General features: G+C 37.4%; 1 protein-coding gene across 1 annotated transcript in view; it reads right to left on the reverse strand.

Annotated features, from left to right (window-relative positions):
• Positions 1-17445, reverse strand: part of SUZ12 (SUZ12 polycomb repressive complex 2 subunit) — a 34169-nt gene that overhangs the window by 5634 nt on the left and 11090 nt on the right. The window contains exons 6-14 of the mRNA XM_010578656.1: positions 16019-16250; positions 15132-15234; positions 12355-12460; positions 8150-8327; positions 2838-2929; positions 2243-2386; positions 1416-1573; positions 839-1037; positions 227-306 (exon numbers count right to left, since the gene is read on the reverse strand). Of these exons, the coding sequence (XP_010576958.1) occupies positions 227-306; positions 839-1037; positions 1416-1573; positions 2243-2386; positions 2838-2929; positions 8150-8327; positions 12355-12460; positions 15132-15234; positions 16019-16250 (1292 nt within the window). The remainder of the gene's footprint in view (positions 1-226; positions 307-838; positions 1038-1415; positions 1574-2242; positions 2387-2837; positions 2930-8149; positions 8328-12354; positions 12461-15131; positions 15235-16018; positions 16251-17445) is intronic.

The following is a 17445-nucleotide window of genomic DNA, read 5'->3' on the forward strand; positions in this document are numbered from 1 at the left end:
ACATCTGCAATGTTTTTTCTTTTCAAAGCCGTAGGGCTACTAGGCACAAGAACATTTCTAAAAAACTTAAAACAGTCAAAAGCTTGTTACCAAATTATCCTTTAATGATCCTTTCCTAAACAACTAAGCTAACTGAATTTTAAGTACTTAGTGAATTGCAATGCAAAATGGTCAACCAAATCTATACCGTAATTTATTTGTATCAAAACTAAGCATAGTAACATACCCGTGCTTCATAACATGAAGATTCCATAATTTCATCACTTCTTTCTCTCCTTCGTTAACATCAGAAAATTCTTCAATTTGCTGGAGAAATGAAGGATTGGGAGAAAGGATAGGAAAAGAAACAAACACACCCATCAGAACTGCACGTCTGCTGACAAGTAGTGAAAGCACACCTAAAATTCAATTTATGCCACCTATACATCACAGAAATAACTACTGATGAAAATTCAGGCACTGCAGTCAAACGTCCTATCATGTAGAGACCTGTGATGATAAATTACTTCTGTATTATATACACACCCCACTGTGTACTCCTGTGATACCAGCATCTCCTCTTTGAAGGAGAAAACCAGCCACAAACAATGAAAACTTGTTAGGACACATGTGAACAAAGCTAGCTAGCTTTGCAACTAAGGACATACTTGAAAATACAAACTTTGATTCCGTGAATTTCTATCATTATTGGCTCAGCATCACAAAATTTTCTACTTACTCTTAAAGTAAATGCATCATTTTCACAATATATGCCCTGTTTGTTCCCTACAACAACTGCAGACCATCTTTTAAAAACCACAATCCATATAAAATAGTTTTGTATAAATGGAATAATTACAGTAATGGTTTTCTCCCGTAGCCACTCAGGGTCCTTTTCATCTTCACTGTCTACTTCCATTTCTTGTGGACGGAGAGGTAAACATGTGTCACTGTGGAAATACAGCCGATTGTGCCCACTGCTGTATGTTCGCTGCTGTTCTACTTCTCCATCTTCAGATTCAAGAAATTCTGACATACTTGCTTTCGTACGCTTTGGCCTAGCAGAAGGGAAAAAAAAGTAACTGCTTTCAACTATCATATCAAATATGCAAATTCTAAGAACTGTAACTGATTAATACAAATTATTCTTCCAAGCTCTAGCTTGCAAAAATGTTGGGGGGGGGAATCGCCAGCAGTGAAGAAGTTACATCATTATGAATAAATACCTCAGTTGAAAAGATGTAGGAAAAATCACGGGTGAAGTTATCATCATTCAATAACATCTTATTTAGTCATAAACCACTGTACTTCAATGATAGTGAAATGTAACACTGTTTATGTGCACCTACAGATTTACAAATCCCTAGGTTTCACAAATCCAGTCCATATGCTGTTATTACACAAATACAGATAGACCTTGTTTTCCATCTCCCTACCTGCAAACAAGTATGTGTGTGATAGGAGTTCTTTTGACTGGTCCATTGCGACTGAAGGCAAATCCAGGTTGACGATGGATATCCTGGGGATTTCCTGCATAGGAGCCATCATAACACTCATTGATAGACACATCTATCCTAGCACCTTTTGGATGATACTGAAAGACATAATTGCAAATATACTTAGCAAACAGTAATGACAATACATCAGGAGGTTTAAACAAGTAACCTTTTCAATTCTGAGTACCTTAAATATCATCCTATCAATAACCTGACATAGATCTAGTTTCCTTTTACAACACCAAATAATTTTTAACCTCTAGAAACAAATTATACTAAAGCTTCCTTGCTTTGTACCATTTTACTGTTTTATATAAAACCTCTCAGAATAGAACTGCTTATAAAGTTAAGGAAAATATCAGCAGAAGATTGCTAACAAGCACCCTAGAAATTAGAACATTTCTAAATTTCCTGAAGCTTCAAGAGACTTCCAACCAAATGTAGATTACATTGCTTTCTACATCTACATTTTTCTACATGAAAAGAATACATTAACGCAAAAGCAGCAGCTATAGTCAGAATTCATCCTTCAGTGATCAGCATTATTTAAATATATGTATTTTAAAAAAAAAAAAATAAAACCGACAAGATTTTTTTTTTCCCCCATGTAACACGCAAACATTCGCGTAACATTCAAAGGAAGCTGCATTTAACCTGTAGATACAGTCCTACAACTTAGCAGGCTAGGAACAGAATCACTGCATATGTAATACCTGTGACAGACTGTACAGTGTTTCGTAGTGCTAAATCACAAAAAGATTACTTACAACATAATTAAAGATAAATCTGCTGTGACAAAGTTTAAGATGTTTGAGTAAACTATACAGTTTCCGACAGTTCAGTGTGCACCATGGGCAATGCAAGTCATCTCGGGCTTCAGTCTGCTGTCTTGTGTTGTTGTTATAAAGGAACTGATGCAAACAAAGGAATAGGTAGTATTAGCATCAAATGCATTTCATTCATTAACTTCCCAACCCCCAAAACAAAGTTGGACATAATTTCAGGAGACCTCTACAGTAATAGTAAATTCTTGGGAACACTACATCAGCTCAGTGTACTGACACACTGGTATTTCAAGAATTTTCTCCCCCTAGGAGACCACCTGTCCCCCTCCAGATGTCTAACAAGAGATGTCCTTTGTATTTTGGAACATCAGATGTGCCCCCAGGAGGATTAGTTTTCTAAAATACTTCCTGTAAGAAATATGTGGAATGGCTCTTAATATGTGAATCTGAGACCTCTTAAGGCATCTACTAAAAAGGCAAATGGAAATTTCCACCCAACTGAAAAGAGAAGTGAACATTTTAATTCCATGCAATATTTAGAGTCTAGTTTTACCCTCTAATGCTTATTTTTCAATACCTGGTAAAATATTCGCAACTTTTGTCGAGGTTCATTTAAAACATCTCTCTCTTTTCTTGTTTGAAGGTCTGTCGGCAAGGATTCTTTCACAGCTGAAATATACACATATAGACATACATTTCTTTGGTGACGAGGGAAAAAAAAAAAAAGGCATTGTTTCTTACCCAAGTATGGAAGTTCTGAGAAGGGCACACTGCTGCTGTAGGAAATGGGCTACTCTAGTGTACTTTGACATTAAGTAGCTCATATCAGGAAGTTTTGATACTCAGCTTTCTTCACAAATCTACAGAAAAACCCACCACTTTTAAACACCAGATCTATCTCCAGTTTTGGAGAACCCTTCAGAGAACTTAAAAATGGTCAGGTAAAAAGCAACATTTTTCTTACTCCATTTAAGCAAACTGAGAATTCTTTAGGTATAGCTAAAAGCAAGGATGGCTGGGAAATAAAAAAGAAACACTGGTTTCAGACAGCTGCATTGCAAATTGTCCTGGTTTCAGCTGGGATAGAGTTAACTGTCTTCCTAGTAGCTGGTACAGTGCTATGTTTTGAGTTCAGTATGTGAAGAATGTTGATAACACTGATGTTTTCAGTTGTTGCTCAGTAGTGTTTAGACTATAGTCAAGGATTTTTCAGCTTCTCATGCCCAGCCAGGGCACCTGACCCAAACTGGCCAACGGTGTATTCCATACCATGGGACGTCCCATCTAATATAGGAACTGGGAAGTGGGGGCGGGGAATCGCCACTCAGGGAGTAGCTGGGTGTTGGTCGGCGGGTGGTGAGCAATTGCCCTGCGCATCATTTGTACATTCCAATCCTTTTATTACTACTGTTGTGATTTTATTAGTGTTATCATTATCATTATTAGTTTCTTCTTTTCTGTTCTATTAAACCGTTCTTATCTCAACCCACAAGTTTTACTTCTTTTCCCGATTTTCTCCCCCATCCCACTGGATGGCGGGGGGAGTGAGTGAGCGGCTGCATGGTGCTTAGTTGCTGGCTGGGGTTAAACCACGACACAAATACATTGTTTAAATTCAATTTCAGAAGTTTCCCAAGTCACACAACAGACAACAGTATGAAATGCAAGTAAGATAAAAATATTTAATTGAAATTTTAACCCTTAACTCTTATCCCTCAAACACTTACTGTTTGTGTGTAACTACACTGCTCAGTTGCCTTTGAGCCTCTTCCATACATTTTAATCTCAGTAAGATTATTCGATTCCATACAATTAACAAGAAACCCCACGTATCTAAGCAGGTTTATAAATCTACCCTCAGGAGAAACCAAGTAATGACACTTACTTGCTTCTGTAGAGTGAAAAGGATGGCAAAACAAGTCTCAGCTCTACTGACATAAGGAGATCTTTTAGAAGATGCACTTATTTAATATTTTGGAGAACAAGGGAAATTTCACCCTCTTTCTGTATGAAGAAGAGAGGAGGCCTGACACTTCAGCCTGCACCACATCAGAGAAATCAGAATTCCATGGCTCAGTTACTTTGAGCACTTTGTAATTACAGCAAAGCTTAAGCTGCCACATTTAGAAAGTCTTTGATGCCTTTATTCCACTGGTCTGCCTTGGGAAACATGCCAAGGTAAAATGACAACACCAAATTCATATACCCTTGGGAAAGATGCACTGGATCTTTTTCTTTTACTATCAGAACCTCTGATAGAAGTTTCCTACTATTTTCACTCTCCTTTTTTCTTGGTATTCAGAGACTGAAAACAGCACAACCATCATAAATACCCTACAATGTTGTGCACTGCACTACGACATATTCCTGTATTAAGGGTCTGCTGTACTATTTTGGAAGGTGACTCTTGTAACTTTACCAATTTACTGGAATACTTAGCTTCTCTGATGCAAGAAAAAACGGGTTCCATCAGTACATTAGCAATGCATCTTTGCCACATCCCTATTGCCTCCATATTTATTATGTAGTAAACTAGTACACACCTTCTAGAGTTAGTCAACATACCATCATTTCTTTTGCAAGTCTGAGCATAAAACCGGCTTAACAAATTACAATATAGGTCTCCAAGAAACTCTAAGATACAAGGAGGTCTGGTATGAGGAAGTAAAGAGAAAGCAGAACAACTTTTCCAGCAAAAGTTCAACTACTACTCTGCTTCTGTTGCCTTTCTTCTGCTGGAAATTACATCAATTTTGTGTGTGTTAAGTGTCAGCCATTCATCCTGATTTAAGAAACCTAACTGTCTGCAATCCCTAGCTAAGGCAAAAATATTCAAATCAGAAACCAGAAATCAGTCTTATTTAAATATTCTTGTACTCCTTACAAACACAAAGATGTCTGTAGGCTGGCTGAGGATGTTAGGGATCATTCTAGACAGTGGCTTCTGCACAGGTAGGGGTGAAATTTTTCTTGCTTTAACTTTTGTATTACTACACACTAAAGCTCTAAAAGCAGTGGAAAGAATTGCCACTCTTAGAAAGTCTCACCAGAGATAGTCATTGTTGACCCATCAAGTTTCCCAACATATACTGCAATACAACTACACAAAAGGCACATTTGGAAAAGCAGTATTTTTTTTCATAATAATCATTCCCTTGCTATCATTACCACAGCTCCAAAACCTCACAGTTACATATCCAACAGAAAATCAGACTGAAATACCATTTTGCACAAATTCTGCAATGCACTACCATAGACGAACCCCAAAACTCCAAGCAAGACAACTCTTTACAAAAAATTGCCTGGCTACATACCCCAGAGACTAAGCCTAGAGACAGAACTACTACACTCCAGATAATTACTTCTGTAACAGGGACCTAGAAGTTTCCTTAATCACCCAGTCCCGATCTAGTTACAAGCTTGGAAATACTGATAACTCTGAAGTGAATCAGGTGCCAGTCAAGAGTCTAGGTATGTTGATAGGTGTTTAAACAACAGGAACAGCCTGTTGCCTTCTGCACAATTTAAGTTTTCCAGCTGTCCTTGGGCCCTACCTGCCAACACAACATTCCAGGCCAAAGTTACAAACAACTGTGAAGGAGACAAAAGAAAGATAGTATCTAGGCCAGCCCCCACTACCACTAAGTAATCAAAGGGGAGTTTCAGATTAAACATGACCCTGAGACAGGAAACTGCTATTAAAAAAAGAAAAAGTACACAATGGTCAAAGGTGTCTTTTCTATCTAGTGTCAAAAAGTATTTTAGTAGTGGCTTTTTTGAGGTAAGCTCTGGGACAGCAAGGAAGAAAGATGTTTTCTAAAAACTACTAACAAAATTGCAATTAAGCAACTGAACTAATCACAAATTTTAAAATTTTAAAACTACATTAAGCTTAAATTTCTTGATATAATTATAATCAAATAGCATGCTACCTGCTGTACAGCTGCATCACTTTGTGAAGTTTTCAGTTAACTGGACTGCAGTATACAACCAGTTACCTCCACCCCAGCAGCTATCCCAGTATTTTGCAAGAAGATCTAAACAACTCTTGAAGAAGGAAAAAAATCATGGGGTTGTTTTTCATATCTAAATATGTATCTTAATACTACAGTCTTCTGCAAAACATCTCACAGCAAGTATGTGTCTGTTAATGTTTTTACATCATGCAGGAATTAAAAAGTGTGCTATCACACATTCTTTGAAAATTATTAAGAGTCAAACCTTTTAAGTCCATTGAAATTTTCAAGGTAAGACCCAGCACTGATACAGATTAGCTAACCTTACGTAAAGGGAAATATTCCTGGAAGACCTTCGATAAAGAAACTGATCTGGAACACATACCTGTTTGTTTTTGTTTTTTTTAACATATACCTACAGAAATATCAAAGGACATTTTACTAAGTTTTTCTAAAATAGTGCTTAAAGTCACCAACGTAAATTTAGGATAAATATTTATATTCAGGAGCTTCACAAGACAAGCTTTTTTGTAGCAGCAACAGCAGAACAGGCAGTTTCTAGGCATTTCAATAGCTCTTGAACTAACGTGTTTAAATAGGCAATGGGATACATTAAGGTAACAAAACCTGTAATTTTAGATTTGCAGTGAATATTAGCAGACAACATTAATGTTTCTGACATTATGTAATCTCAGAGTAGTGGATCAGATTACAATGGTAATTACATTTTCAATGACACCACAGAAGTGGCACTACTACATTAAATACAAACCAAGCAAAGAAGTAAAAACAAGATAACTGCATGCTACTTAACCTTGCTTCGTGGAAACATTTTTAAGTAACCCAATTTTAAATAGTTTACCCACTACTGCTTTTAATGTGGTATATATTTAAAGTTCAAAGCTGATTACAAAGTTTGACAATATGTAAACTCTTCTGGAAAGAATGTATAGGAACTAACTTGCAGAAGGGTAACAAAACCAGTTACATCTCAGAACACTGAAAAATTCTGAACTTAAAAAGCATTTAGTTTTAAATTACAAGGCTCTTAACATTAATTGATGACTAAGGAGAAACTAGTTCAATAATACATACAGATTAATTTACATATAACAAATACAGACTTACCTTACATTGTAGTAATAGTTCTGTGTGGGTAAGAGCAAGAAACTATTTTTGGACAGTACTAACTGTAAGCCCGCATTCTATCTAGACAACCTCAGACTGTCCAAAATGAATAAAAGTAGGAAAAAAAAACCTTTAGGCCCAAACATAAATCTTTGTTAACTTGTGTGAATATGCAGAAAATGCAGCTAAAGAATAAAAAAAAAGTATATTGTGCTTCCATCATGGGACCATGCCTAGACTTCAAACTATGTATCAAGGAGATTAGTGCTAGTTCATAAACCTTCTTAAAGAACCTGAGTTACCTTTACACCACAAACATGCAATGTAATATACAATATTTTAAACAGTTTCAGTCATATTTCACAGTAGCAGCTACATTTTTCCAAGAGCTAAATGTATCATCCGATAGACAAATTTTAAAACTATTTTCACTGCAAAGCATAAAAAAGGAACTTAACACTATAAATCCAAATACTTATAAAACAGTAATTAAAATGAGTAGAGCAATACAGACAACCCTAGAAGTCCTATTCACAGATTTCTTCCCTGGTTTATTTCACATCAGGATTTATGCACGTTGTATATAATCACTTCAATATTGTCATTATGTCAAAGACTCCATCATTTTTAGCTTTTAAACGCACCTTAAAAAAATGTATAAAATATGGGATATAACAAAGCCCATTCATTTTCGCTTTTTCACATTTAAGATTACCTGAAGCAGTTGCACCAATGAGTCAGGAACCCCAAAGCACAGAAGTGCTAAGGAGATAATTATTCAGCAGCAAAACCAAAGTTTGCTTACCTATAGTCTGAGTAGGTTTAACAGAATTGGGCTTGTTTTCTTGAGGGAGGCTTTCAGAGTTTCGTGTTGCAAGAGGCTTAGCTATAGGAGCTGTAGACTTATCATTTGTGTCTCCTGTCCAACGAAGAGTAAACTGAAGTGTAGGTCCCTGAGAAAATGTTTCAAATGGAGGCAGTCTCTGGGGAGAGGAAATAAAAAAATAAAACAGCAGAATTAGTGTCTACCCATATACAAAAACAATCATGAGAAAATATTCACAGAATGGGAACAGATACAATTTTTTAATCACCTGAAGTCCTTGTGTTTTCAACATAAGCATACACATTTAGAAATACTAAAAAAAAGCTGAAGAGGACGACTATGCAGTTTCCGGCACATTACTGAGCAACCACTTCATGCACATCCTGATCTTTGTAAAATACTAAACAGTAAACAGCATGGGCCCTGACTAGAAAGAAAACAACACTTACCCACCAGCCTGCTGCCAATGTACTTCTCTTTCTACTCACACCTACTTCTAATTCTGTAGTCCAGTATTGTATATTAATACACAAGCTTTAAAACTGTACCACTGTCTGCTGTAAAAATGCTATTGTAATATTCTCCTGTAGATATGTTCTTATATTCCACTTACTTATCAAGTTGACAGTAATAAAGATACAGAAGAGACCTGAATCCAAACTCCTATTATCAAGTATCATACCTTCAATTTATCAATGAGATTACAGAATTCTATCTTAAAAGCTCTTTATTATATTTAGGCCTCATTAGTTTACAGAAATGCTATTGCAAAAACAGAAAACCAATGACCGTGTGCTTATCAGATCTGGGTGACTTTTCTTCTCTTTGGGGTAGCACCTCCAGCATGAAAAACCTCTCTCACGTTCTCCCAACAACAGAAAGCAACCACATCCCTGTTTCAGTTTAATAAAGTTACAGCAATTTATATATATCTTTTTTAGTACATTTACACGCAGAGGATCTCCTCCTATGATCTTCCTAAAAGCTGTTTCTAACTTTTTCAATTTTAATTTCTTGAACACAGTTTAACAGAATCAGAAGCGGTATTCCAGGTAAAGGCTGAATAGGATTATAGAGCTTGTAACTATATTTTTACTATATACTTTGGGTCTCTGCTTTTTTCATAATTATATAATCATGTTGATACACAACTACTTTGCAACCATCTAGAATTTTCATATTCTTCTCCTCAGTCACTTACAACTGATACTCTCCCAGGACACAGAAGCATGTGGCTATGTAAGTGCATACAGTCACCTGCATTCACTGTATCACCAAGTGTTGATTCACCTTAGTCAACAATTTCTCTCTGCACACCACCTTCTCCTACACTGACACACCCTCCTCCTTTCATCACTAAATTTCAAGAGCATTCTCTTAAGGTATGTGTGTAAGATCACACCTATGAAAGCTTTGGGTTCCTCTTTCTTTCCCCAAAATATTCTGCTTCTGCAGTTTGTTCCTTTTGATTTGTCCAACTTGAATTAATTATAATAACAAACATTTCAACACAGCAGAGAGTAAACAATCTAGGAGGTTCCTGGAGTGTGTGGAAGATAACTTCCTGACACAGCTGGTAGGTGAGCCAACCAGGGGAGGAGCCTTGCCAGATCTACTGTTTACAAACAGGGAAGGACTGGTGGGAGGGGTGATGCTTGGCAGCCGTCTTGGGCTTAGTGACTATGAAATGATAGAATTCTCAATTCTTGGTGAGGCAAGGAAGGGGGTTAGCAAAACCACCACTGTGGACTTCAGGAAGGCAAATTTTGGCCTCTTCAAGGCACTGGTTGAGAGCGTCCCTTGGGAGACGGTCCTGAAGGGCAAAGGGGTCCAGGAGGGATGGACATTCTTTAAAAAGGAAATCTTAATGGCTCAGGACCAGGCTATTCCCATGTGCTGCAAGTCGAACCACCGAGGAAAACGACCGGCCTGGCTGAACAGAGGGCTCTTGCTAGGAGTCAAGAAAAAAAGGAGAGTTTATCATCTCTGGAAGAAAGGGCACGCAACTCAGGAGGAGTACAGGGATCTTGTTAGGTCATACAGAGAGGAAATTAGAAAGGCAAAAGCTCAGCTAGAACTCAATCTGGCCGCTGTCATAAGAGACAACAAAAAATGTTTTTACAAGTATGTTAACAGTAAAAAGAATCCCAAGGAGAATATCTATCCTTTAATGGATAGACAGATAACAGAAGGGAACGTTGCCACCAGAGATAAGGAAAAGGCTGAGGTGCTTAATGCCTTCTTTGCCTCAGTCTTTAATACGGAGACCAGTCATCCTCAGGGTACTCTGCCTCCTGAGTTGGAAGGCGAGGATGAAGAGCAGGATATACCCCCCTTAATCTAGGGGGAAATAGTTAGTGACCTACTACGCCATCTGCACGCTCACAAATCTATAGGACCAGATGGGATCCATCCAAGAGTACTGAGGGAACTGGCAGAGGTGCTTGCCAAGCCACTCCCCATCATCTATCGGCGATCCTGGTCAACGGAGGAGGTCCCAGAGGACTGGAGACTTGCCAATGTGATGCCCATTTACAAGAAGGGTTGGAGGGAGGATCCGGGGAACTACAGACCTGTCAGTCTGACCTTGGTACCGGGGAAGATTACAGAACAGTTTGTCTTGAGAGCGCTCACATGGCAAGTCCAGTCAGCATGGGTTTACGAAAGGCAGGTCCTGCTTGACCAACCTGATCTCCTTCTATGACCAGGTGACCCGCCTAGTGGATGAGGGAAAGGCTGTGGATGTTATCTACCTTGACTTCAGCAAGGCCTTTGACACTGTTTCTCACGGCATACTCCTTGAGAAGCTGGCATCTCCTGGCTTGGACAAGCATACTCTTCACTGGGTGAAAAACTGGCTGGATGGATGAGCCCAGAGGGTTGTGGTGAATGGGTTTAAATCCAGTTGGCAGTGGGTCGCTAGTGGTGTTCCCCAGGGCTCAGTGTTGGGCCTGGTTCTGTTTAATATCTTTATCAATGATTTGGATGAGGGGATCGAGTGCACCCTCAGCAAGTTTGCAGACGACACCAAGTTGGGAGGCAGGGTCGATCTGCTTGAGGGTAGGAAGGCTCTACAGAGAGATCTGGACAGGCTGGATCGATGGGCCAAGGCCAATTGTATGAAGTTCAACAAGGCCAAGTGCCGGGTCCTGCACTTCAGTCACAGCAACCCCATGCGGCGCTACGGGCTTGGGGAAGAGTGGCTGGAAAGCTGCCCGGCAGAGAAAGACCTGGGGGTGCTGGTTGACAGCCGGCTGAATATGAGCTGGCAGCGTGCCTAGGTGGCCAAGTCGGCCAACGGTAGCCTGGCCTGTATCAGAAATAGCGTGGCCAGCAGGAGCAGGGAGGCGATTGTTCTCCTGTACTCAGCACTGGTGAGGCCACACCTCAAGTCCTGTGTTCAGTTTTGGGCGCCTCACTACAGGAAAGACGTTGAGTTGCTGGAACGTGTCCAGAGAAGGGCAACCAAGTTGGTGAGGGGCCTGGAGCATAAATCTTTTGAGGAGCGGCTGAGGGAGCTGGAGCTGTTTAGTCTGCAGAAAAGGAGACTGAGGGGAGACCTTATCGCTCTCTACAACTACCTGAAAGGAGGTTGTAGTGAGGTGGGTGCTGGTCTCTTCTGTCAGGTGGCTGAAGACAGGATGAGAACAAATGACCTCAAGTTGCGGCAAGGGAGGTTTAGGTTGGCTATTAGGAAAAATTTCTTCACTGAGAGGGTTGTCAGACATTGGAACAGGCTGCCCAGGGAAGTGGTTGAGTCACCATCCCTGGAGGTATTCAAAAAGTGTGTAGACAAGGTACTCCAGAACATGGTTTAGTGGGCATGGATGATGGTTGGACTCGATGATATTGAAGGCCTTTTCCAACCTGAATGATTCTACGATTCTATTTAATTTGCCTGATTTTATAAAACAAATTCAAAAGTCATTGAAGGAGCCAGCTGCCACACCTACATAGTAGTTAACATCTGCTTGTATTAATGATCTAGTATAGCCAAAGCTTTCCTAAACTGAGAGCTAAATTAGAACTTATGTCCATACATCCTGAAAGAGAAGTACTATTTCCTGTTCAAATTAATCCATTTTCAGAGAAACAGCCACTGACTGCACTTCGAATTGTGTTCCACCTTAATCTAGACCATTTTAAGTGATGATGGGTCTTTCAGATACTAAAACAATCCATACCTTCCCATCAAGTATTGTTTCCCATGTTGCTCTTTTCTTGCTAATGGGACACTCTTCCATTTCCTGCATGGCCACTTCGTATTCCCCATCCAAAAGTTGCAAGCGCCTGTCAAGACAAAGTATGTGTTATGAGTAAAGCAGCTCATTTTTATTGTTTGCATATTAAAATGTAGAATATATTTCATAGTAACTAAGTTTCCATGAAACTAAAGGCAGATTTTCAGGCAAATTTATTTGGCAACTAAGTGTGAATCTTAGGTAAACACCATCCATAATGAAAAAGCTGCCTAATGCCAAACATTAAAGCAAAAGCCTCCATCCAAGTGATTCCAAGAGATGTAGGAAAGCTATTGTTAATACAAAATTAATACTATGATGGGAATCTTCCTGTGAAGAAACAAAAACCAAACAGAACGATACCCTCTCCCAATCATCTCTTATTTATTCCTGCTTTATTAATAACTAGTCTGTTCTAGAAAACCTATATAACCTCTAATCAGGCCGCCAAAACTAAAGAATCCTATCTTCGTATCAGAACCATGTCAGATGTAACCTTAAGAGGACTTCAACATAACAAGTATAAATTATGACATTCTCAAAAAAGCAAAGAAAAAATTGCTTTACGTGGACTAGAATGGGTAATTCAAATACGTTAAGCAACATACTACATTTTCACTTTCTTCCCTATCCCACCCTGCTTCCTCCTATGTAGCAGTTTGTTTAGTGAAGCTTAAGAAATTCTGATTTCTACTGGAATGGCTTTATTTTGTTGCCACTTGCTGAACAGCACAGGAGAAGCAAAAAAGAAAAAGCAGTGAATCAAAGCTATAGTCACAGGAAAATGTTTCATGGATATGTGTGTTTCAAAGATATCAACACAGATCAGCAAGTAATATCAATTTACAATAAAAACCTCACTTTCCTGAGATTTTGCAGTTTTTGTTTTGAGACATTACTTTCTGAAGCAATGGCACTGAATTCCTGACAACAGATAAAAAGCTGCAGAAGCATCATTCAAAATAAATGAGTTGTTGCTAAATAGATAAATTCCATGTGAATGTACGCAAACAGTTACACAGTTTGAACTTGGGAATTATGTCTTGCAGAAAAAGGCTGTTTCTGTTTCTAGACCCTTCAGGATTCTACAGTGAGATATTAGAACAGGTAAACTACAGCCTATCTTTTTCTTTTACATGTGAACTATATTGCAGCAGAAGTATCCCAGCAGAATAAAGTTATAAACACACCAAGTAAGCCATCAGAGACCTTTTGTTCTATTTGACAGCATCTTGCAAACCACCAACTCCTTCATCAGTTACTCTATTTAGAACAGCAAGAGCTTCAAAAGGTAAAAAAAACCCCAACATATAGATAGAGAAGATAATGGCCTTAGGACAATACTTTTCCTAGATCTGCATGATAAATAATATAATACTTTCCCAGGCCTGGAGTCTGGGTAAAATAACTTATTTTCCAATTTCTCCATCAAACAGAAGACACTAACTTCAAGAGGTTGACATAAATGAATAGCTTATACTTTACAAAAATCCACAAATAATTAATCAAGTTAATAACTTATATTTTGAAGATGGCTTTCCACATAAAGTAGAATTATAAATATTTTTTAAAAAATACAAATTGTTATGGATTCTGCTGCAAATCAGTGTCACTTATACAGCAGCACAGCTGAAAACGTCCTAGCTTATGTATCATGACTACAAAACCACCTAAGGGTTCATACTGTGTTTAGCATATTAAAGTTATCCAGTGGAATTAAGTAATAGAAAAGAACAAAATACTGTCAAGACTAAGAAGATACAGATTCAAGAAAGACATTTCTTAAAAAAAAAACTATTCAAAATATAAGACTTCTAAAACTGTATTTGGATAAACAACCATTCTGTCAGAATCACTTGGAGCTATGTTTTAAGCAGCTTTTTCCTGAAGCTATATTTATATTTTTACTAATAAAGCAATTATCTAAATACCTACCTCCACCTGGGATCTATATTTGCCATGGATAAAACTCTTATTTTCATATACTGTATTTTAGCTGTTGCTGGTATTATCTTCTGCAGGACAAACAACTACAGTGTTCACTTACTGGTAAATGGTATGCTACTTATCTTCTGAACTATCTGGATTACTCTAAGCTATAGCTACATGTGAGTTCACCCCACTCCACCTTCTTTAAAATATATTAAGTAGTGTCAAGATAACAATTATTAAAATATTTCAACTACACGACACAGTAAGCCTATTACGATCTTAACTACTTGTTAGATTTCACTGTAGTAATGGAGAACTAATGTCTTCTTTAGGTGCTAGCAGAAAAAGATCTGTGACTGCACCAGGAAGAGCCTAGGCATGGAGAAAATTATGCCACTAAATAGAATGCAAGCAGTAAGTGTATTTCAGAGACTGTTTGTTTTACTTTTTAATTATGCTGTCACTGATCTTTAACAGAACCACAGAAATTACATCTGTCAAAACACTGACAAGGAACAGACAAACTGATGCAGATTAACCAGGACAATACTCAAGTTCATGGAAAGGAATTATTTACAATTGTCACTGAACAGGTCTCAGTATAAAATGTGCATTATGAAACCTGTAGACTTTTTTTTTTTTTTAAAGACAACAAGCCTAAGATTTTATTGTAAATACCAACTAAAAACGCAGCCAAAGACAGCCAATACTGAAAATAAAGAACAGATTTAATATTAAACAAATTCCTAGCAATTAACAGAAACAATATTTATTTTAAATAATATTACCTGTTTTTATCAAATACAGTCATTTGTGCTACAAATGTCTTTTCCCCATCTTCACGATTTGAAGAGTTTCTTTTTCTTCTAGCTGGAAGCTCCTCATTGACATCTGTACATAACAAATATGGTATTCAGTTATTATATAAGCACAAATTCAAGAGAACAAACAGCTTCTACGCAATTGTAAAATATAACAGGCTGTTGATTGTCAGATATGTCATACAATAGAAAAGGACATAGTATTTAATGAACAGCTCAACAGCAAGAGAAAGAGCACTTAGCTTAACAGTAATCATATTTTAGATATGTTCAAATATATTCACAGTTTAGTCATATTACTCTGCCAGCATAAAGAATCTGGGATTTGATCGTCTTCCTCTTGTAGCTATAAAATAGTGAGAAAGAAAGTTTTTCATTCTACATGCACTCTCCAAGGCTGTAACATTTGTGGTGTGATAAGTTTAAGAAAATAGCTTTTTAAAAGTTTGTTATTAAGGTATTTTCTTTATTGGCTAGTCATTTAGTTTTGTTGAGAAACCATGATAACACCTACAGCTGAGTAGTATTGACTCTGGTGTTGCTGGAGGTTTAATGATAGTCACAGCAACCACAGGGCTCTCTTACTTTATTCACACTCAGTGTTGCCTCACACCTTCACCATCACACATTAGTAAAAATTGGTGTTAAATTTACATAAAAGTAGAAGGACACTTTCTAGCTACCAACTGTATTTTAGCCCCATCTTGAAAAAGACTGAAAACAAATGAAAGTCAATTCAGTCACTCATCTATTACTGGCCCTTTTCAGAGTATGACCTATGCTGCACATCAAGACAACTGTGTATGCGTCTACAGGCTAAACCTTGTAAAGACATATTTAAAGACTGAAGTTACCAATGTTTTCATTAGTTTCACCATTGATCAGTCCATTAAACTCTCTTCTTCCTGGGCGAGTTACTCTGAATAACAATGAGTAAGACTTCACCATATGGCTGTTGCTTGGTTCAAACTCATTGCTGGAAACTGCAAGTGATGGGAAGTTGCCTGGTTTTATTTGGCTGAGGTCTGGGTTTAAAGGCACCTGCTTTTTACCTGTAGGAACCTGTCTTATCGGACAACTGACATCCTGTAGGAAAACAAGAAAGCTAACATTTAGGTTATTAGAATACAAAGTAAAGACATTAAGTGTTAAAATTTATATCATTTATGAATTGTACTTGTCCTGACATCTTTTTGAAAATATGATGTAAATAAAAAAATCTGGAATAACAATCCCAGGTTTTAAACGTAAAAAACAGATATTTGAAAGCGTAAATAAAACTGGCATTTTATAACCACTTCTGGCAGCAGCCATCTTTCTCTAAGTGATTAAATTAACACTAACATGAGGCACTCAGAAAGATTGTAGAACAGTCATTAATAGTAATTTAATTCTGTTTACCTAAAGAAATTAAATGTTTTAGTTATATATATATTTCAAGGGCTTCCTATCTTCTCCTTCCAATATTACAAAGTGCACTTTGCGCTATCTGGGAGATAAAGAACCACTTACCTAGGATTTATTGTATTCAGTATCTCTCAAATAGATCATTGAGCACTGTGTAGTATTGGAAAAACAAGGCAAGATGGCCTAAGCATGAAACTTGCAGCAAAACATTTCAAATAACCATCAGCACCTCCTGCTTTTTACAATATTTATCCATACTACACCAAGTAACAAAATTGGCTACAACAATATTAACTCTTAAAAACATGTCAAAACAGTTTAACATTCTTAGGCAATATACACAAAGTTCTGACTGCAAATCTTTCCCTTTTTGGTTAAAAATTACAGCATGTATTACTGAGCCTCCCATATTCCCATAGCTGTGAAGATAATTTGCCAACTGGTGTGAAACAAACATAGCTAAAACAGCAAGCAAATTCAAAGATGCTTAAAAAAAAAAAGATTAAAATTGTTTATGATTCATAGTAGCTAAAATCTGCAGTAATTGAGATGATCGATGTAAAAAACATAGGTACAGAAAAAGCAAGGAAAGAGACAAGACCTGGCAGATAACTGGGGAATTCAAAACAATTACAACTTGTTCCTTTTTATTTCTAAACTCTAAAAGGCATAGACTATTTTATGATTTTGTGATTGCCTGGTTTACTTAAGCCTCTAGACATCACAACAGAATTAATAGTTTAATGATGTGATACAAAAAAATTGAAGTAAAAATAGAAGTGACTGAAATTCACGAGTGAATCTGACTCACAAGCAAGCTAAATTCAATGAAGAAAGCTGAATGTTTTTTTTTAAATTTCCAGTTATTTCTCAC

This window comes from Haliaeetus leucocephalus, unplaced genomic scaffold (assembly GCF_000737465.1).
Source record: "Haliaeetus leucocephalus isolate CR32 unplaced genomic scaffold, Haliaeetus_leucocephalus-4.0 Scaffold646, whole genome shotgun sequence".
NCBI lineage: Eukaryota > Metazoa > Chordata > Aves > Accipitriformes > Accipitridae > Haliaeetus > Haliaeetus leucocephalus.